This window comes from Hoplias malabaricus, chromosome 12, assembly GCF_029633855.1.
Source record: "Hoplias malabaricus isolate fHopMal1 chromosome 12, fHopMal1.hap1, whole genome shotgun sequence".
NCBI lineage: Eukaryota > Metazoa > Chordata > Actinopteri > Characiformes > Erythrinidae > Hoplias > Hoplias malabaricus.
The window spans coordinates 39,412,699-39,435,637 of NC_089811.1; the positions used below are offsets into that span (position 1 = coordinate 39,412,699).

Consider the following 22,939-nt stretch of genomic DNA (forward strand, 5'->3'; position numbering starts at 1 on the left):
CTCATAACTGCATGCCTGGTGTCTTTGTTTGTTATGGATTTGTTTGATTCTTTCAGTGTTTGTATCCTTAAGAGTCATTTGAGCAACTGTGATTGAGTTCTGGGCTCTCTGTGCTGTTATTTCCTGACTGGCCTATAATTAGCCACAAGTGGTTGTCCACTAGTCTGCAGTTATTATGGGAGGCATGTGTAATGCTAATGTGCCAAATGCCCATATCTCGAGTCCAAAAACTCACTCCTGTACTTGTCTGCACAAGGAGCCGTGTTTTCCATTACGCAAAATTATGTGTGATTAATGCAAATCTACCCAAAGACACCCCCATTTTAGTGTTGCACATTTTAAGTTACGTTAATTGGTTGAAAATCTAAAGAATCACACTCAAAGCCACGGTGTGGCTGACATTAGCTTAATAAAATTGCTAATGGTGCCTCCTTGTGGAAAAGTTGTGGCCTGCTAAATGTGAGTGAGAGTTACAAGTTCAATGAGATGCTTTGCTGAAAAAAAAAAAAAAGAAACCTGACTTCCGGCACCTGTTATATGTTGGCTAAACCCCATCATTACATTAATATGAGAATAGTTTAATTTTGACTGTCTATTTTCTTTTACGTCTCTCACATAGAGCAGTCGAAGCCCCCCACTGTTCAAAAACAACATCATAGTTTATCCCTCCCTGCTTCTCTCTTATCTATGAGCTTAGATCCCATGAAACAGCCTCCCTGCTATTGCCCTGCATGGGAAAGCAAGCCTCCAGACTCCAGCCAAAGACCCTCATTCTGTCCCAGGGTGATGCTTCAGTGCTAAAGTAGGAAAAAGCTTTTTCCTGTTTATGAAAACTGAAGTGCCCAAAGCTCTTCTCTGAGTTTTTTGGAAGCAGAGGAAAGAGCTTTTGTTCAAGTGTCCTCTTGTAAAAAGGTTCTTATCACTCGTAATGGAATTTAACAATGCATATAGTCTGATATATAGCCATTATTATACAGACAGCAGGGAGCTTCACCAGCTGGTATTAATGAAGCCTGTAAGACATCATTACTCATGTCCATACTTAGTCCCCTATTGGGGAAACTAGGAAAAGCTGTGTATCTGTCTGCAGAAACTCTCAGTTCAGGTTCCATTCTTTTCTACATCTGTGACCTCTTCTTCTAATAGTTTGTGTGTATTATATTGTGTATTTGTTCCAGGTATGTGCAGTATTTCAGTGGGCTGCTTTCGGGTCACATTAAGATTAACAACAAGCCCCTCTTTCTCCATCACGTCATCATGCACGGAATCCCTAACTTTGAGGCTAAAGGAGGTAAGCGATGCTTGGTCTGTGTTGGTGAGAACTAAATAGTATATGGATTTAACTAAAAAGACAGAGTTATAATAACAGCTTGTAAAACACAAAACATATAAAATATTGTTTGTATTTCACATTGTATGAGATTTTCTAGAGATACTCTAAAATCAGTATGTTTAAGTTCTTTTGAATCACATTTTTAATTTGTAAATAATGGGTTCATTTTTAACTACAGTCTCTCATATCTCAGATTAAATCAAACAATATTAAGCTCTTATTAGTTCAGTCTGTGCTCTGAATGAGCTTGTGTGCAACATATATATTTGTTAGAGAACATGGTACCACACAGAAAACTCAGGCTCAGATAAACTCAGATAAAATTTTCACAATTAAATTATATTCCAAACAAAAGGAAATGTTCAAGACATGGAGTGAGAAAACATTTCTGCAAATGTTGTTACCAACAATCCTAAGCTCCACCCCTTCCTCAGCACTTTCCCTTGGCTGATGCAGGTGCTGGACACAGGTTTAAAGAGATTTCCCTCAGGCTTGTAGGGGCACCCCCTCTCCCACCCCCCTGCAAATTTACAAGCCTTATATTTGGAAGACCACACAGGAGAGAGATGGCAGTCTGTTTCCTTAATGTCATGATGTTAGCATGACGTCGATGTACAATAGATGAGTTCACAAGATGTGATGATTGGTCTGTGTATGTGTGTTTGGAGAAAAAAGCTGTAGAACAGTGCGACTTTATTCTCTAACCAGGTGCATTACTTTTAGGGGATAGCAGTCATGCATATAGACCACCCCTCTTTCTGTTCCCCCAGCTACACTAAGGCCTTGTTCTCTCTCTCTCTCTCTCTCTCTCTCTCAGGTTGCCGCCCTTTCCTCAAGATCTACCAGGCTATGCAGCCAGTATACACATCTGGGATCTAGTAAGAACCAGCCTTATTTTTAATGTCTTCCCTCACTCACTCATGCTGGCACTATGCCCAGCCTCCAAAACACCAATCATAAGCCGTTCTTTGCTCCATGGTTCCTCCCATATGATGTAGAAGAGCTTAAGAACCTTATATGTACACATACATACACATAGAGGGACAACAATATGTCTCCCACACACGTGCACTTACATATTGTGCTTTCAGACAGCAGATGTGTAAGGTGTAATATTAGTGCTAGTGTTACAGTAAGGTGATCCAGCTTCAGTTGCATTACACAGTGCTGTGTGTAAGCCCCATGTATCTACCAAAGGAAGAGAGGAAGGGAAGGGCCGGATCAGTGAGATTATACACTTGTTTGGATTTACATGAGATATTTTTAGTTGGCCTGCCAACTGCAGAACATTTGGGGTGCCACTGGACCCATTACAGCTTTATTGGCTTAATGGCAACAACTTAATACTGTGCATTTCTGTCCTGAGGGTGGCTCAGTTTCAAAACAGTATTTATGAAGTTGTATATTAGGTGCAGTTTAAAAAGACCTGCTTAAAGATGATGTGGCTGTGGCCAGATGGGTTTTGTTAGTTCACATGCCAAGCTTTCACTGAGAGATCTAAACTGTATTATTTTCACCTGTAAGGCTTTCATTTTCATTCAGAATGTGAGGTATTTAGTATTGTTTATGTATTATATAATACAATGTGGAAAAGTTTTTTTTTTTCAGTTTTTATGCCATTTTCACTGCAAAAATTAGATCTAAGCAAGTGAAATGTACTTAAATCTATTCTAAAAATCTAGTACAGGGGGTCCTTGACTTGAACGTTGATCCATTCCTACGTCGCGTCGTAAACCGATTTTCGGTGTAAGTCGGAACATACGTACACACGTGAGAGAGAACGATGTAGCAGCAAGCTAAAATGGCGTACAATGCGACTGGGGTCCTCTTCGGTCCCGAGCCGCGTAACCGTGTATTCTTCCGCTGCGCACACAAAATTTGCATTACGACGTTTACGACGCAAAACCACTTAAGTCGAAACAAGGCTTTATACAGTAAATGGGAGATGTGTCGTAACCACGAAACATCGTAACATGGGACTGACGTAACCCGAGGACCTCCTGTATTACTCATTTGGAAATTTTGCTTTTGCCAATGTAATAAGACTGTAGATAAAATTACTTTAATTACTTTCTGTAGATTAAATTTCTTAAAACAGTTATAAATATGTCAGAAATAAACTGAATAATCTTATTATTTTCTTACAACAATTTCCAAATGAGTAATACTATATATTTATTTGACAAATTTCTTTAAAAAAGAATGTACACTATTATATTTCATTGCTTCCAGTGTTCAGTCTTAATGTTCTACATCCCACAAATCCAAACAAACTCAGGCATATATTATCTTCTTTTGTTGGTTCGTTTCTGAGAAACGAATAAGTTGCATCTAATGGCTGATTGGATTTTAAACTAAATATATGTCAGGTGTACTTTGCTGATTCCAAATCACTTGATGTGCAGACTATAGCACTTAAAAAAGACTGAAAAAGTCCTTCAACCATCTCAGATTACTAAGGATTAAAATAGGCCTGAGATCCACATAATCTAATGATAGTGGGAAACTAAACCTGACATCATCTTGCACAGTTGTGATGGAGTGTGTTTTTTTGGGATATGCTGTGCATAATGTGTGTTTCTCTTTCCATGATTCATAGTAATGTCCAAGGCGACAGTCAGACTAGCATCTGCATCACCATTGAGCCTGGCTTGCTTCTGAAAGGAGATATTCTGGTAAAGACATGCATAATTATCTTTTACTATTTAATTCTTCTGCATTTCTCAGTTATGTAATACATGTGCATTGTATGAATGTAAAATTCCTTACAGCCTTATTGAAATTCCAACTGATATCACCAAGTGACACTGATAACTTGGCTTATTTTGCACAAATGTACTTTATTCAGTCACCTAGTTCAAGATTGAATTCCAATTTACCATGTAGAACTCGTATTGAGACTGTGGGTCATATGTGAAATATGACCATTATATGTGAAGGAAAGAATTCTTGGCGCAAGTCCTTCCATCATTTATTGGGATTCATTAGAGCGTCATACAAAAGTTGTAAAATAGAATGTCAAAGGGGGCGTCAGTCAGGCTCTCCTTCAAAAAACACCCCAGAAGAAATGAGGGTTCATGTGGATCAGCTACATTCACAGTCTGCCAACACAGATTTATTTGCATCAAACTGCGGAAAGCTTTTTGAGGTGGACGCCAGGGAAGTGAGTGCTTTGTCAAAAGTGCTAATGTAATACTTGCAGAGGGCCATCCATCTGTTCGATGAGCTCATCTTAGTCTGTCCTTAGCAAGCAGAAAAGAAGCAGCAAGTATTTAGAAAGCGCTCTAAGTTGAAGGTGGGCCAGAGCATACTGATATTACTTTTAAAGAATGCTGTAAATCAATATGGAAAAGGCCTTAAGTCCTAAAAAACCCCAATGAGAGCTTCCCTGGAGGAATTGAAGGGTACACAGCCCCAGCTTTGGAGAAAAGCAGAGGAAATCTAGTAATTCACTGTCAGCTTTCCACTCACTTCAGAGCGGGGGATTGATGGATGTTTCTTCCATTAAACTCAGTCTAGACTGACTTCAAATTGAGTTTACCTTCACGTTCTTTGTTGTCTATTTTTTGGTCTGCTGTTTTTCTGCATGTCTGCACTGGGGATTCTATTTTTTTTTTTCAGAGAGAAATGAAATGTTTACTTTTTTCCTCTAAGGAATGAATAAACTCTTTTGAAACTTGACTCCAAATTCAATTGCGTTTGGCAGGTTTGGTCATTATATACAAAGGATAATGCTGTTCTGAGGAGGAGGCCCTCCACTTTCTGTGGTTGCCCTACACCAGAGTGGACTACTCCATTGTAGCGGCCCAAAGCCACAAGACAATTGGCCCCTTTTTCTCTCTTACTCGGTCTTGTTTGTTTATTTTGCTTCTGTTTTTATTTTTTTTTACTGAGTAGAAAACCTGTGCATAATCTATCCATCTGCCCCAAGCAAAATAGCTTAATTACAGCTATCCCGGGCAACAGTACAGGATACAGTTTCTCCAGTGGCCAGTGAGGACATTTTTATTCCCTCATCTGGGGTTTGGAGAGGCTGTGCAGTCTCATATACTGCACCAGACAGCCATATCTGGGAAGACTAACAAGGCACTGGTGAAGCAAAAGCCCTCAAATAATCTAATCAAAGCTGATTAATAGTGCTTGATGTGAAGGATGGCTCTTGAATGTGAGCAATGACGTAAGTCTGTGAGGCTGATGATGTGCAACACTCCCAAACACAGTATGTAGCCGTAATGGGTGAGACAGCTGCTGTTTTGGCTAAAGTCAGCCTGCTGCACATAGTTGCAGTAAATCACTGAGCTGGATCTGGCTTTAGAAACTGTAAATGTAGCTCTGCCTTTAGTAATTGCAAACTGCATTTCATAGTGCTGCATTTCATAGTGATGATATAAAAAAGCCAGATATTCCTTCCAAAAGCAATCAGCTGAGATGAAATTGAGAAGAGAGAGAAACCTTTAGGTATTACAGACATATCTTCAATTTTCAACCCTGCAGTCTTCTTGCATTCTGCCCTGACTGTATGTGTATGATCTAATGCTTTCAATGAGCCCTCACTTTCCTGTTTCTTCCTCTGCAGCTCAAGTGTTATCACAAGCGCTTCCGCAGCCCGTCCAGAGATGTGATCTTCAGAGTGCAATTTCACACCTGTGCTGTTCATGACCTAGGCCTCATTTTTGGTAAAGATGAGCTGGATGAGACATTTAAAGGTAATAATGTGTTTTGTTTCAATACAGCACACTAATGGGTCATCTGAAGAGGTTTGACAAGGTTCTAGGGATAATATTTGAAGTTATTTTTTTATATTATGACAAATGTGTTTCTTAAACAGATGACCGATTTCCTGAATATGGAAAAGTGGAGTTTGTCTTCTCATTTGGTCCGGAGAAAATCCAGGGTAAAAGCTTTGTTTCATTTCCTAAGGTTCAGTTTTGGACACTGAAGATATGTGTGAAATTTTGTGACAGTTTTATATGTATTTAAAATAATTTTGATCTACTGGATTTTCTAAAAGGTATGGGCCATCTGGAGAATGGGCCCAGTGTCTCTGTTGACTATAATACCCAGGATCCTCTAATCCGCTGGGATTCTTATGAAAATTTCAACCAGCGATGTGAAGACTCCATGGATGGTAAGTGCTACCAATCATTGAATCAAAGCATAAAATGGATCTGATGTGGTGTTGTTTTGGGAAACTAGCAGTTAAAGTTTTTTTCAGTAAACTGTGTTTAAAATGTTACTTGCTTTATGTAGCTGTTGCGCAATTAATGATAAAGAAATATTTGGGAAACCAAGAATAATCTGCTTATTAGCTGAGAAGAGTGTATTCAGATGTGAGCTTTGTAGATATGGGTTTTCCCACATATGCTCTTTGTGATATGTAGTAGGTTAAGTCATGATCACTTTTAGTTTCAAATATGCAAAGAAATAACTTGGATGGACAATGTTCTTTTAAAAGGTCAAAGGGACAAATGGTGTTGAGTGATTCATTTACTCAAAACTTTTACTAATTTAAATAAAACCAGGGACTGGCACATAATGATTTTCCTCATTTTTTATGGTAATAAGTATGGTAATTTGGAGTATGAAAACTTGTAAATACACACTTCTTCCTGTTCTTCTTCCTGATCTTCCTGGTCTTCTTCCTGTTGAGCAAATGGGTGTAAGTGTGAAATGAGTGTGGTGTGTGCTGAGGAATTTGTGGGATGGGGTAATTAAGCAATGAGCATTCGCCCATTTGCACACCTGACCACAGCATGGCTGGCCACCCAGCCCTCCCAGCCACTGACTCCTTCCCCAGAGCTCTGTTGATTGCACATGCTGCATGTGAAACACTGGAGGTTTTGGCTGCCTCAGTAATTCCTATTGCAATGAGATGGTCTAGTCTCTAACCAAGACTATATACTTTATTGTCCAAAACAGCTGCACAGTGTTTGAAATTCCTTTGTTGAGTTATGTTGGTGTTTAAGCTAATTTCTCTGCACGAGAGCTTACTGCTGTGTTTACATTCCAAGACATGCTTGTTTTGAAAGCACAAGATTTTCAAGAATTAGTATAGGGCTGAACAGTATTTCAATATCAATATATATCACAATATAAAATGTTTTAGTAACAATGATATTATTTTAAAACACATTTTTAATGTTTCAGTATACATTATTTACAACATCTGTCACTGACTGATGGTCAGGACGCTGTCATCAGTAGAGCACCCAGTTTTTAAGTTAGTTTAAAAATATTAATAATTACAAAGCCAATAGGTTAATGTTTGATGGTGTTTCAGTGAATATTATACTGTTCATATTGGTTTCAAAATTATATTGTGTCAACCATATATCCTGATATAACTTTTGGCCATAATGTCCAGCCTTAAATTAAACACGTCTTTCCACTAGTCTTTTCAGAACTCACATTCCCTCTCCTCTGTTCACACACCAGGTCGTCTTAGATGTCTAGCGATGAAGCATCCATCCCTCTTTAACAGTCTCCACTTTAAATAGGCCAGGCAGAAATAGGGGCCGCTGATCTTTTGGGTGCCGCCATCTCAAACGGGGATGTAAACCAATCTGACTATCCATCTCTGTGGTTGGCAAGGACTGTTGGTCAAGAGGCCAAGTACCTTGGTTTTTTACTAACAACCATCACCACCCCACACCCCACAACCAACACCCCCTTTATAGTTCTGACATTGAGCCAGCTGGAGGAGAACATGTGAAAACGTTCTACATCGTATGGTTCATTGCCAGCTGCTGATGTAGAACAGAAAGAGCACATTTGCACGTGAATTCAGATTGCAGTCACACATGGACAAAGTCCCATTGAGCTGCAGGAGCTAGAGGACAGAGTCTGGAGTGCAGATAAGCAGCCGGACATCATACTATTGTACTCTAGCTCATGATGTCATTCAGCCAGAGTTACAAGGAAGACTTTTTGTCAATGAGAGAATTTTCTAAGAGTCTGTTGTTGACACACAGTCGCACAGTCAATGAGGCTCAGGACATTCTCTGTCCCCAAGCGTCATTACTAAGCAGAAACAGATAGCGTCTAGGCTACGTCATATTGTTTTCCACTGAGGATAGGGAGGCAGCTGACTCTGCTAGTTTCTTATTAATTTTTTAAGTACGGTCAGGCTAAAGTTGTCACGCCCTCGTCTCGTCTCGTCTGTTTTCCTGTTCTCAGCACATGGCTTTGTTTTGTTGTCGTTCACGCCCCGCCTTTGTTCCGCCTTCTTGTTCGTCACTCTCGTTATCCGTTTCAGGTGTTTCTTGTTTGTTGTGTTATTTAAGTCCCCTTCCCTCACTTCCTGTTGTCGTTCATTGTTCCTTGTTCCGTTTGCGTTGTTCTTTGCTATGTCAGTTGTTCTTCATATGGTTTGTAATGTTCTTCGTGTGCCTTGTTTAGTTAGCTCTGTTCTTCTTGTTCTTCGTATGGTTCATTTGTTCTTAGTGTTCTTCGTTTCTCTTGCTCGTTTCCCTTGCCCGTTTCATGCCCCAGTCGTATTGTGTTTGTTTCGTTAAGTTTTGTTAAATAAAGTCTGTGTTTTTAGCGTTTGCGTCCGCCCTCCGTCAGTCCGCACCCCTCATCCCTAACAAAAGTATATCTCACCTGCATTGTCCTTGTAAATACAGAACAGAAAGTCTTATGATAAAGCAGGAGTTATAAAGGTTTGACCAATAATATACATTATATGACACCATTATACTGTAAAGTATCTTAGTTTTTGTTTTGTTTTTTCCCTATCAAATAATAACACAATTAAGCATGGATTATTCTCAAGATCAGCTTGAATCTGCTTTTATTTGAGGGTTTATTACTTACTATTTTGACTAATACCAGTTCAAGGATTTAATGCATTAATTTCATTACTTACGCTAGGAATCCGATTAGAGGGTTCATTTCCAAGTTTCAATGCAAAGTCACAGTTTAATAAAAATAGTAAACAAACATGTTCTGGTCTAGTTTTGTTCTTACAGGTTTTTGTGCCGTTATGGCCAGACGAACAGTCTACAAAAAGGGGGCTTTAACTAATTCAAAACCAAAATAGTACAAGAAAAACTGCATTTATCTCCACTTAATTCCAGAGTATCTTATCTGCCCATTGCCTAGGCCTCAGATGTGGGCTAAGTGTGGACTACACTGAGGCTCTTAAATGTCAAGCACCTCATGGGCCTGGCTAACTCATATTTAGCAGGGTGAAGAGTCTCCTCCAGGGGGTGTTGTTTTTACTTCGTAAGTAACATTAACATTGTGCTGTCCTTGAATTGTAAGTAGTTTTGCTCGCTCAAAAAGTTGTAAATAGCAAAAGAAAAAAAAAGGATTTGGTATGACAATGTTTATGAAATGGCTTGTGGAATTACTGCAAGAAAGAGGGAGAGGGTGAGTACAAATTTTAGTTGTAGGAACTAGCTGCTTATTTGTCCCAATAAGAGAAGCAGCTTCAAGTCCAGCCCTAAATCTCACGACCTCGTTTACAGGAGGGACCACTTGGGTCTTGTTTACTGTGGCTGTCCTCATATTTGGCCAGGGCTCAAGGCCAAGCCGCAGCATTTTCCAAATAGTTGGGTGAGAAAAGTGCGATGGCAGGGAGATGGGGATGGGATGGTCGCTGACAGAGGCGGTGGGAGAGACACAGGCATGTACTCTAGCCTCTCCACACACCAAAGCCCTTTTTGTTGTCTGTCACTACAGGGGAGTGACACAGAGCACAGCTTCTGTTCATCTCACACACACACACACACATACACACAGTGTTGAACTGCTCAAACCAGAAACAAGGAGCTGCTGGTCTTTAGGGACAGTACAGAGCTCCGTATTGAAGGGCAGTGCTGGAGAGAGAGTGGATGCAGGTAGGCCTTGAACTTGGATGAACTTATTTTATTCTGATCAGCTACTTTCTATCCTGTCTCTGTATCTTCTGGCACATGTGAGGTGGTGTTAATGGCATGTCTTTCTTGTTTTACGCACATAGAAAGTTATATTTTGCTGCTGCCCATTTAAGTACATAGTTGGATCACTGTGCCTTTGCCGAGAGGGGCTTTAAATTCTGTTGATTCACAACTTCTCACAGCGTTACCCAGTCTGACTTAATGACCCTGGGCAGATTAGCGGTAATTTGACAGTTTTAGGTGCTACATCAAGTGCTGTGTCTTATCCTGGATTTTTTTTGACTGTGTAATTACACAATCATCTACTCATTTCTGCTCTAAAAGCTTCGTGCCGCAGCAGAAATGCCACAATGCGGTAAATATTTTCCAAGCACTTGAAGGCAAAACTGATTTTCATAGGGATATATCGAATGCGGTTAACACATCTTTAAATGCAGCTTTCTTCAGCCTCCGCTCTACTTTTGGGCGACTGGGCACCGCAGTGTTTGTGCTGCTTGTTGAAACGCAGCTGTGCTTCGTACAGAGCCATTATGCCGTATTTTGTGTGGCTCGATGTGTGAAAGAGCAGTCCTTACATAAATAAATATGTCCACACCAGAACTGGTTCCAATTAACCCCTCTTAGGCCTGGCAGCACAAGCTCTCAATCATACACCCAGTTTCAATACTGGTTAATATGTAATATGTAATAGCCGAGCCAGTAAAAGACTTGTTAACCCTTTCAACAGGCTCCGAGTTTGCGGTGTTTTAACAGGCATTCCCGCAAAGAGACGGGCCTGTCAGCAGAGTACCACATTTTTACTGTCTCCACCTGTTAACACATGACACCACCCATACACATTTTGCGTTGTCCCCCAATAGAACCCTTGAAGGCTGTTAGTGGACGTGTGTGGTCTGTCAAGTTTTACGGTAGTTTTAAAGGCACAGCAGTGTCAATTGCTTCCAGTTAGAGCTGTGTGGACACGTGTGTAGTGCCTGGATACAGATCTGGTCTGAGAGATTACTGCAGCTATTCTGCTTGCTTTAATGATCTCACCATGCCAGATATTTTGGTGGTGTTTCCAATGATGGAGTTTGAATAAGGTAGGGTTTTGACTTTTTTTTTTTCTTGCAAACCTAGCAACCTTGGTGGTTGATTAACAAACTGAACACTAGCAAAAAGTAGTGTACTTTTTGTAACTTGAGATTTTGTATATTGTATATTGTGAGACTTGTCTTCAGAAATCTGCATGGGTATTTCCATACCTGCTGAATGTTCTGCTTCTCATTAGCCATCAAATCCCACACACATATTTTGTCCATAGCAGTGTTTCCTTTAGGATTTTTTTTCAGTTGCAGCAGCAGCAAACCTTTACACTTCAATTGCATAAAGGATTTTTGGAGCTGAAAGATACAAGCCAAGATACTAGCCAAGGCTAAGACAGTAACTTTAGAGGGAACATGATCTTAGTGTTTGTTTATCTAAACCTGTGTAAATTGTAAGTCTGTGACCTGCTGTGGCTTTCTAGGGTCTTGATATTGGTTTAATGTAATGTAGTAATGCCCTAAAGTAGTGGCGGCAGCTATTTTGTAAAGTTTCAGAGTGAATATAATGGAATCCCTGCGTCGTTGTACTTAGTCTGTTTCCATTTCTAGGTAATGTTTCCTTGACCATTACGCAACCCCTCAGACCCACAGTTTTATTGGCTTTTTTCAGTTAAAAACATGTTTTTGGATCCTAAACTTAATGCAGTTTGTCTCACAGATGAAAGTACTGTTCATCTGGTGGTGACAGGGGTGATATATGAGGTCTGTATCTTTTTTTAATTGTCTCTCTTTAACTCAATTTTGGAAACTTCAATACACACAGCCTCATATTCTTTTAATATCATGCATCTATTCACTCACCTTCTGTAACCACCTCATTTAGATTAGGGTCTGGAGCCTACATAGAATATTGTAAAGAGGGAACCTGTTCATCACAGGGCATCACAAACTCACCCAGGCTCTCAAACCTACAAAAGAGTTCATGCAGTCAATCCACTGACCAACATGTGTTTTTTTGGAGGGTTAAACAGAGCACACAGATGAAACCCACACAAACACAAATCTACTTAACACACAACGATAAGAATTAAACCTACGTAGCTGGGTGGTAGCGATGCTACCTGTAACTGTTTTAGTTTACAGTCTTGTTGGAAGACTAGCAAAAACAGTGAATAGATTTATCAATTTGGGATGTTTCCTTTTTCCATTTTACTTGGCATTAACCTCAGCAGTGATGTTGAGCAGAATGCCTCATTGTGTTCTCTGTATCTTTCAGCCTGTTACAAGCAAAAACATCTGCCCTGTCTCCAGGCGTAATTTGCTTTGTGTCGCGCCTGACGATGTACAAAAACCACGACAGAGACATTTAGTGATGGCGTCATCTGATGTGTACGCATTCCACTGAGCAGACAGATCGGATTGGACTGTTATGTACACACAAATGAGGAGAATTTTAATCTTATTCAGTTAAATGGAGTCATCCTCTGTGGTTTGTAGGGACTTTAGGAATTAAAGTGCTTTCAGTTTAAACACAGAAAATGACTTGCGTAACTCTGAGCAGATCTTATGAAAAAAACTCCAAGTAAAGACTTGGCTACTTACTGTATGCTGGGCACAGAGGCCTATTTGTCAAGTGTTCTTGCTTTGTGGGGCTGTTGTTTTCCACTGGACATGGAGTTTCTGGGCAGAGGTTTTAGGCTTTTTTTTAATCTTTTTGGATATATTTGGAAAAAAAGGAGTCCTTTCTAGCTCTTTGAAATGCTCCTTGGCTCATCCTGCTGGGGAACCATAGAAGGTTCCGTGCTTGGCTGACCTTTACTTTTGCACTCACTCCATTCCTCCAGCTGTTGTTCATACATTTTTCTTCAGCCTTGGGCTGTATGTGAGTGTGGGTGGAGGATGAGGAGGAAGAAGAGATGGAGGGGGGTCTCATTTGGTGAATACTCAAAACATTCTCTTCTGTCTTTATTAGACACGATTGCCCTGTTTCCTTTTCATTCTCCAGGCCTGTGTTGCATGCCTCAGCATGGGTCAGATAGTCACCCTAAATACTCTAACTGACCTGTGACAGATGAGGATGATGTTGATATTAACGAGACCAAGCCTTTGGCCCTGTCTGCTACTCCCCATTAGCTCTGACAGAGTACACCATAGGGGATTCCTTCACTAATCACTGCTCGCAACACAAAAGTGTGGTTGGTGTTATCTTCCCCTTTCCTCCATTTAACGCAAGCCAGTGGAGACCACATGTCGTACTTGCTGTATCTGGAATGGCTTTAAGTTACTTGAAATCCATGCCAGAAACAGCATCTAGTGCTTGTGATTTTGATATTTCTTTCTTTCTTCCTTTATTTATTCATTTATTTTTTGTGCATTCTAACAAGTATAACAGTTGGAACAGAACAAAACAACTGCTGAATCACATTCTCCTAAGCCTTCTGCTGTCCTGGTCATTTTGATAGAGACCTAGCAATTGATGATTCCATTGTTGTCTGCCAGCATCACTAGGAGTTTGCCCCCAAACTCGTTTGTTGTAATTGCTTCCATTAATTGCTCCCAGTTGCTTGAAAGAATGGGACATTTCAGTGGAGACAGTGGAAGCAGAGTTGCATGAGCAAATGGGGACGTAAACAATTGAAAGAAAGAGAGCCACCTCAGTTTTTCTGCAAATAGATGTTTCTAAACTTTAACTTGTCTTCAGATGCAAAGCACCTAATGCAATTCACTCACTTACTCACTCTCTTACAAAAATATTCATTCACATTTAATAACTGCGGCACAAGAGGTTGCTATTTCAGCGCTGTGCTTTACGGTTATTTAAAAGAATCATCTAGGTTATTGTATTTTAATTCTGTATTTGTTTGAATACTACTGTTACACAGCTATGTTTTGTTTAGAAGCACACAGGTTAAATTCCTAAATCATCCAGTGGAAAAATTGGTGTAGAGACAAGCAAGCTATTCAATTCATTAGGAATTTAGGAGTTAAGGCCTTACGCAGAGCTGACAGTGGAATGAATAAGTCCTGTTTTGGTTTATAAGAGTGGAACCAATTAATTCAGTGCAAACATCACTCTTGGTCTTTGGGAAGTCTAAGATGAGAGCTGTTTCTAATCTGATTTCAGTCCATTTTTAGAAGTAGGAAACTGTAGCTCTTTGACATTGTAAAACAACTAAACACACCCGTACTACCCCTTGCCTTGCACATTGTGGTATTAGCTTGCATCTGACACATCTAATCCTTTCAGTTTTTCTTTCAAACAGTATGCCTTTTCTAAAATGAAATGAATGTGACAAAGCAGAAGAAATACAAACGTGTCCAGAGCTGGGGTCTCCAGGACCAGAAAAATCTACAGCCAGAACTTCATCCAGATTTCCGGAGAGTAATTAAGTGCAGCATGATTCCTGGCTGATGGACTCCCGTACACTTATATGTGTGTGTTTGTACATTGTAAGTGGAATGAACATGCCGAGTTTGCTCTATGACCGCATCCAGCCACAGAACGGTGATCAAAGAACCATTCCCTACAGACACCAGCACTCTGAGTGGAGGTTGATTGCTTTTCCTGAGGCACTACGTCAATGCTAATGAAACATTAGCCATGAATAGCCTCGTGCTTCAGTCACATGGAGCACTGCGTGCTAAGAGTTGTGTCTCTGCTAGACTCAACAAGGATCTTAGATTGGCACAACAGTGTCGTCAGGATGCTGTTAATGTGCTATTTAATGAGGGGCAGCTTTAAATTGCCAGAGCCTGTGCACATTAGTCACTGAGATGGAGCACAGGAATTCTGTTTGAACTGGGGCACAAAAAGATACAAACAAGCAGCAGAAAGGTAGAAAAGCCATTAAAGCTATTCAATAGAAGCTATCAAAATGACATTAATTATTTTGTTTCTTAAATACAAAGAGCCCTCTCGTCTCTGATGATGCAGCCACATTCGGCAAGTCCCACCGGAAGATGGAGGGGCACTGTGCTGCCGCCGACCATTTCTTATATCCTATTTGCCTGAAACACTTTGGTGTCTGTAAAAGTAAACACTCCAAAACATCTTTTAATGCATATTTAATGTGCTGTGCTTAAGGGCTGCTCTTAAAACACGGGAGCAGACAATGTGCACCGACAGCAGCTTACCATCTTTTGAAGTGTGAGTTTGCAAATCTTCGACCAGAGCAAAATGTGCCTTAATGCCATCACAATATCGCTCCACCCACTCACTGCTCACTTGTGAGACTCAGGATGTAAAGAGGCAGTGAAATAATTCAGATCTCAACAACCTGGATACAAATCAGAACATGGAAGTCCAGTCAAAACACACAGCTGTGTTAAAGGAACACTAGAGTAGATTTACGTTTTTTGCTTCTACCCACTCCCCTTTGAAATGAAGAGGGAGGGGTGGTTTCCTACCCTCCTTCAAAAGTGCAGTTTCTATAGTGCTGAGACCAGAGTAGCAATGGCAAACGCACTTTTCTCCCAGTTACAGGTCAGTGAATCATCACAATGATTTTGAAGCTGTAATTATAGGGTTATATACAACTTAATGTTCCCTTAATAAAGGAATTATTTCACAACATAACAGTTGTCCACATCTGCACATATCTGTGTTCTCCTGCCCTTTACCAGTGGAGTGCTAGATACAAGTTAACAGTTGCGCTACATACTGAAGCTCTGTGTATTAATTATGGAATATAATTCCTATGTGATATATACTGGTTTCAACATGAGTCGGTATCCAGTAATAGTGACTGAGAGCATCAAGGGAAGACATGAATAGCCTTGCATCTAGAGCTTGTGTACTGACACCTTTCTCAGTTAACACATTTTGATTTCTATTTGCAGAGTTCTGAAATCTTTCAGACAAACAGACACACACACATACACCCTCCTAATATTCAGATTCAGTATATAGTTTCTAATATTTCTACAGTTGTGTTTTTCTTTTCTCTTGCTTTTGTACTTGTATGACATGAAATATAACCTTGAGCTTCTTAAACACATCATTGCATTAACCATTGGAACTGTTATTGTCCTCACTTAATTTGCAGTCATTTAAAGCTTGACTTAGGGTCAGTGGTACTAGCCCACAGCTGACACTTCAGTGAACACACCAGAGTTTAATTACTGCAGTTTTGAAATAATGACCAGTGATACATAAACACTATAAATTTTCAAGCTGTCATATACATTGGTATATTAATGGGTGTAACCTCATCTCACAGGCCCATCAGGGGAATCATTGGCATTCCTAACATCTTACCCACCACTGACCCTGTAATAATGACCCTTTTAAAAGAGGACGCCATGCTGTTTGTCCTCTCAGTCAGGAAATCTAACCCTGTTTGTTCCCGTGGTGGTGCTTGTATATCTTTCTGTGTTTAAAGTCACGTCATGCTGAGAGGAGAACTTCCAGGTTGCTCAGATTTCAGCACTCATGTTTGTGAGGCCTTAGGTTCCTTACACTCTTGCAACCCACAGACGTTATAAGTGCTTTTCTGAATGCATGTCAGTGAATTTGACATGCACCTGAAATACTGATCTGAAGCCAAATACAACCCAAAGATACATTGAATATGCCCAGGCCACCCGGACCCAGTCGGAATCGCATCATCAATTTTGAGTGATCCACGAAAATTGATTGGACTGGCTCATGTCCAAAATTCAAATGGTAGGATCATTTGTATATAACAGTATTGAAACGATCATAGCTGCCGTTAAATATATCAACACATTTAAAGAAAAAAAACTTGTTTCTATAAAGGGGTCACGTTCACAAGTAAAAAAAAAAAAAGATTTAAAATGCAAGAACTCATATGTGAAATTTGAACATAACCTGAGTCAGACACACATTTTGCAAGTAATTTTAGAGCGCAAAAAATATATATATATATGAACAGTTGAATCCCATTAGATCTGGACAGATTTATCTAGCTCTACCTTGACCTACCGGTCCTTTAGGAGGTGAACCCACCTTATAAAGATACTTTATTGGTGTACAGTTACAGGTTTAGTGGCACAGCAGCATTGCTGAGGTTTTTCAGACACGAGTGGTTGAGAGTGGTCTACCACACAAAAAAACACAAAAAAAATCCCATGAATGTGTTAGTAACTGAGGTTAATAGTAACTGGACAATAATATACTTGGGATTTCCCTTTTCCTCTTTTGAACTAAAGTGTATATTACATTATGCTGAGAAATATATCCTCAGTGGACAGAACACAAGGCTAGTGTGCTGATGTAGCTGTGTTGAGAGCCAGCGCTGGGTCCTTGAGAATCTTGGTGTAGGGATCAAGAGTGCTGTAATGGTTCAGCCATTGACTGGCCATGAGTGGACATCATTGAAATGTGAAAGCATACCCTGTTTCACCTGCTGGCTATTAAGAGATTCGAATAAGGAAGAAACGGCATCAATCACACACACACACACACACACACACACACACACACACACACACACACTTAGCAAGATCCCCTACTGTGCCTGTAAATCATTGTTATGACTAAAGCCTAGGATTCTTATACTACGTTTAAAATTGCACACCTCTTTTCCACTCTTAAACCAACACTGAGCTTAAACTCTCTTGGAAATCATTACCTTCCAACTACGGCTTCATTCTCACATAAAGCAGTCATCAGGCAGTGACCAGACGCCCACAACGTTATCCCTACCTTTATCCTTATAAGCTTGTGTTATGGAACCATGTGTAATCTGGCACTGTGTTTCTCAAACCTCAACACTGGATGTTTTTGACTGTAGCCCAGCAAAGGACACCCAGTTTAATGATCATTCATTAAGCCTAAAATAAGATGAATTTAATTTTGCATTGTTTAAAGACACCGTAAGAAATATATTGAGTTTGAAGGAAGTTCCAAAGGACTGGAGCTGAAGTGTGTGTGGTCATTAATGCCAGGATCCTGACGTTCACGATATTTAGTCTTCACTGTGTCACATTAGCGCTATAAATTCATGGATGTCTTGGTCAGGAGACTGGCAACACCACACGTTTGACATGGACCATTCTTCGCTTGCGTCATTGCGTGAGTTCAGAGTTTCTCTGGGAGGCGGGTCAAGAAACTGTCAGTGATATCTACAGAAGCTCTGTGTGTGCTGCTAGCTTTTTTGTGTTCCAAAAAGAAGAGTGTGTTTTGAGGAGGAGAGAATAGTCTCCTGCAAAGAGAACTTGAGGTAATATGTTACGTGTCAAGAGCATTTCCACAGTTTCGTTTTCCACCAGACAGCTACAGCAGCAGCCTCTCTCTTTCTCTTATCTGTGTTTACATATGCACATCAGACAGCGCTCTGTCCTCCTATTGGTCATTGTCAAGGAACTTGCAGTAGTATCTGTCAAAAATTTGAACATGCTAGAATTTTGGGGCATCCCAGACGCCACATCGATGATCTTTGATTATGAAGCACTATGGGACAGTTACTCGCCCCCGGCACTCATATTCGGCACTGGAAATTTGTTGGATACAGCAAAATCGTGCCAAAATCAGGCCAAATCCATGTAGTCTGATCCCGACATGATTGGAATCCAGTCTTGTATCTGGTACTGGGCTGAGTTTGGCTGGACATTCCCTTGATTGCTGTGTCCATGCTCCTACTTCTTCCTCTGATCAATCAGTGGTTTGCATAGCAATGCTTCCAGACACAAGGAAAACAGTGTGATGGTCAGCCGATTTAACGTCCTCAACCAGGCCATCTCTCCGCTCAAATCAGATAGCACACCCACATAAACACTGGCCTCTGAGTCAACCACTTTTGTCTGCTTTCAGTTATTTTCAATTGTGAGTTGTTGATATTTTCCCCCGGAACCCTCACAGAGAGTGGTGTATTTCACTGAAAGCTCCTGTTCATTTTTTCCAACACTGCTGGACAGGATGAACTTTTCCATACTGTGCAGGGTGGAGGGTCCTGTAAACATTCAGCCAGCTCTGAGCTGGAGTGTATTTACTACAGCACAATTGGCTCTGTATGGAAGCTTGAATTTATGTCATTCCAACTACTGTTTGATCCAAACAATACAGAGATACTCATCTACTCATTTTTTTTTTCTTGACAGAGCAGTATTTTCACTTCTGACTCCTCCCTTTGCTTGCCCTTTTCTCTCTTTTCCCACATTCCATCTCTTTCTCAGTTTCTCATCTTGTTATGGATGGGCTAGAATTCCTCCTGGGGTTTGGCACATTGTTTTTTTTTTTTATTTTCCTAACATTATTAGCTCAGTTGGTGGAGCCTGTTATCACAAGTATGTAAATGTAAAGTAAAATATTTAAATATATACAGAATCAGAGACTTTGCCTGCTGAATTTCTTTGTAAAACTGAAAGGAACGATCCCAACTTTGTCAGGACATTTAGCTATAAACGGTTACATAATACCGAATGCATTTTATTTAATTTTTTATAATATGAGCTTACACATGCCAGAGTGGGTCTCTGAGAAGAACTGCATATGTGAGTGCGAGTGAAGATTGTGGACAGACAGAAAAAGACCCTGTGATGTCACTTTGTTAGGCATCATTCATCCATCTGGGAGAAGATAAAATCACACCCACCTCAGCAGGGTTAGAGGACAGAGAGAAAGCGCAAGAGAGAGAGAGGGAGGGAGGGAGAGAGAGAGGGAGAGGCAGAGAGAGAAAGACAGACGGGTCATCCTTTAGAGAGGATTTTGGTCAGAGTGTTTTAGAAATAGTCCTGCAGCCATAGTAGGAGGAGTGTGAGCCAAGCCTACTCCCCCAGTAACTCATGAATGTTCAGCTAGCGGAGCACAGGAGCAGAAGACAACTGCAACTCTGACAATTAGAGTGAAGCCTGTGGACCGGGACATTACAGCAGGTAGGGAGGGTCAAACTTTATTTTTCCTCTAGAATTTAAAACTTAAAACAAATCACACAACTGAGGACTTTACCGTGTTCCCTATTTATACAAGTGTTACCATGTGTTAGCTATTTATACGAGTGATGGTTGGGTAGGTGTTGGGGGGGGGGGGTGTAATATGGGAACCGTGGCGGCTCGCTGGTGCTTATAAGCAGGTGATAAAAATGCGTGCTGAAATAGAAGGCGGTTCCTTTTACAACAGAGAGGTGTGTATCCTTCCATTCCTAAAAGCTGACTGTCATGCAGAGCCTGGAAGCTAATGACCACATCAAGTCTTAACATGACACGATTAAGTCATTAGGCTGTTTTTAGGTGTAAATAAAACATGAGACGTGTTTAGCCCATTTGAGCCCACTGAGTCAAATGTCACAGTTTAACTTAATGTAATTAGGATGGAGGTATGTCTGAGGATGCATTGAGTGTAATGAGCTGAGCTGTTGTGTCTCTGTTTCTCTGCGAAGCTTTAAGAAAGATGGGGACTTTCTGGCTAAACTGCAGCCAGAGCTGGAGGAAGGGGGGAAAGCTCACTTTTTCCAGGTCTGACTATTAAAGGGAAGTGCTGGCATTAGGACAGGGCTGACTGGCACAACGCTAACTTGCACTTTTCATCCAGTGACTTTGCCCCTTACCTTTAAATTAAATATGAATGGCTCCAGAGTGGTGAGTTGGTAAGAATATTGTGCACTGATTACCATGTCCAGTGCAGGCTAGTGATGTTGCCTCAAATAAAGAAGATAGTCTTTAAGGATTTTAGTAACTGATAACCAAAGTTATAAGGAATAAAATGTAGATAAAATAAGATTAAAATCCACGCAGCTGTGTTAAGAGGAAACCCACGCAGACACAGGGAGAACACACCACACTCCTCAGAGACAGTCACTCGGAGTGGGAATCGAACCCACAACCTCCAGACCCCTGGAACTGTGTGACTGCACCACTGTGCCGCCCATATATATATATATATATTTTTTTTTTTAACTGAGGTCAAATTCTTGAATGACAGCGTTGGACAGGTACAACCAACCATGAGCATTTTTTATAATCATTTTTGAAAACATAATTATGAACTCTCCTGTTATGGCTTCTCTTGATGTCTGGCTTTGTATTTGATGTTGTTTCCTGTTATCTTATGTACCTGGAGGTCTCGTTCTGTGTCAGTAAATCACACCATTTAAGCCTTAACTTATCAAGAAAGAGAGGGAGGCACAGTTCACCAGGAAATGTTCCTGACTGCGCACGGATGACAGAAAAAGCCTGATAAGTTTTTATGGAGTTAAAACAGGATGTAGTTGCACTGAATGCTTTTCCTCACATTCTCATATTCTTTGCAACACCTATCCTCAATTGTGATTTCTGACAGCAATTGGACCATGAAACTATATATTTTTTTTGCATATTTTCTGATTACAGAATTCAGTGCTCAAGTCATACAATCCATAAATAAAAAATGCATATGTTAAATGCCTTTGTGCACATGTTGTACGCTGTTGTTTATCTGTATGTTTTATAGTCCATTGTGGGGCACTGAAATGCAACTCATTAATTAAATCAATGAAAATAAATGAAGAATAAATGATTAAATCATTTTGATCAGGTACTTCTAAAGCAGTGGCTCTCAGCCACACCTGATGCAAGTAATGAGCTAAATCACAGTCCATTTCTAAGTTGAAGTGGGTGTGATAGAGTGAGTAGAAATCTATAAAATGCAGACTATTGCCCTCCAGGACCAGGATAGAGAACCAGTGCTCCGAAGTGATTTAGTAGAAAACAGAATGTGCTGTGGTAGTGTCCTACTGTCCCCTACTTAATTTGAATGTAGTTAATATTGTACTCGGCACAGTGTGTTCAACCGTGTTATCAGATTTGAGTATCATTCACCCAGTATTAAAACATTGTGGGAATTCCAGTATATGTGTTGCATGCTGGCACTAACCAAACCATAGCTTTTGTCATCGGATGGGTCTGTGGGGACCAACAGGTGTCTCCTGCAGTTAGGGAGTTGATCTGCTGGGACAGTAATTATTCTCACAAATTAGCTACTATAAAGATGCTGACAGACTATCTTGGTATTAGGGGAAACAGAGGGTGTCCTTGAAAACCAAAAGTGTTTAGTCCTGCTAAATGAAGCAAAACCAGAGTTGATTTTGCAGAGCATGCAGTGGCTCCGTGGTTTTGGAAGGTCAGTCTCTAACATAATGTGTTGTGACAAAGCTCAACCACAAGAAAACAAAACCGTCATTGTCAGAGCTGCAGACAAATAGACTTCCCAGCTGCCCAAGCTTGTGTGTGTGTGTGTGTGTGTGTACGCACAAGGGTGTATGCAGTGATGCCTCAGTTCCAAGAAGGCAGGAAATGCCTCCAACCTTTACTTGTGAGGCTATTTTTCCATGAGTGAGTCAGTGCTTTGGATAAGGAGCCTTGTGGCTCTCTGGGGATGCTGTCATTGAATCTTGCCCAGGGGTATGTGTGCTTGTGTGTGGGTGTTTTATGGAGGGAGGGGTTACTAATAGAAGAGGCAGAAGTATGAGGCATTATTTCATTTCATCATTTTGCACAGCATTCAGGAATATAAACATAGTAATTCAGGTCTCAGTCCATTGAAGTCCTCTGTGACTCAGCATCACTTTTTTTCCTGCTTTGTGGATAGTTGTAGATGATGTAACAGACTTTGCATAAGCACACAATCATGCAGCATCAGTTGGAAGCAGTGTTTATAGCATAAACCCACGTGAAAGTCTGTGCATGACTGTGATTAGTACAAACAATATCATTTAAATGTGCTGTTGCTTGGCTTTGGTTCCTTTGTCGTGAAACAAATGAAA

General features: G+C 40.4%; 1 protein-coding gene across 4 annotated transcripts in view; it reads left to right on the forward strand.

Moving 5' to 3' along the window:
* The window catches only part of tns1b (tensin 1b), a 185,431-nt gene that overhangs the window by 132,331 nt on the left and 30,161 nt on the right, over positions 1–22,939 (forward strand). For all 4 annotated transcript variants that reach the window (XM_066685865.1, XM_066685867.1, XM_066685866.1 and 1 more), the window contains 6 exons: positions 1,179–1,291; positions 2,151–2,211; positions 3,933–4,008; positions 5,910–6,039; positions 6,162–6,227; positions 6,345–6,461. In XM_066685865.1, the coding sequence (XP_066541962.1) occupies positions 1,179–1,291; positions 2,151–2,211; positions 3,933–4,008; positions 5,910–6,039; positions 6,162–6,227; positions 6,345–6,461 (563 nt within the window). The remainder of the gene's footprint in view (positions 1–1,178; positions 1,292–2,150; positions 2,212–3,932; positions 4,009–5,909; positions 6,040–6,161; positions 6,228–6,344; positions 6,462–22,939) is intronic.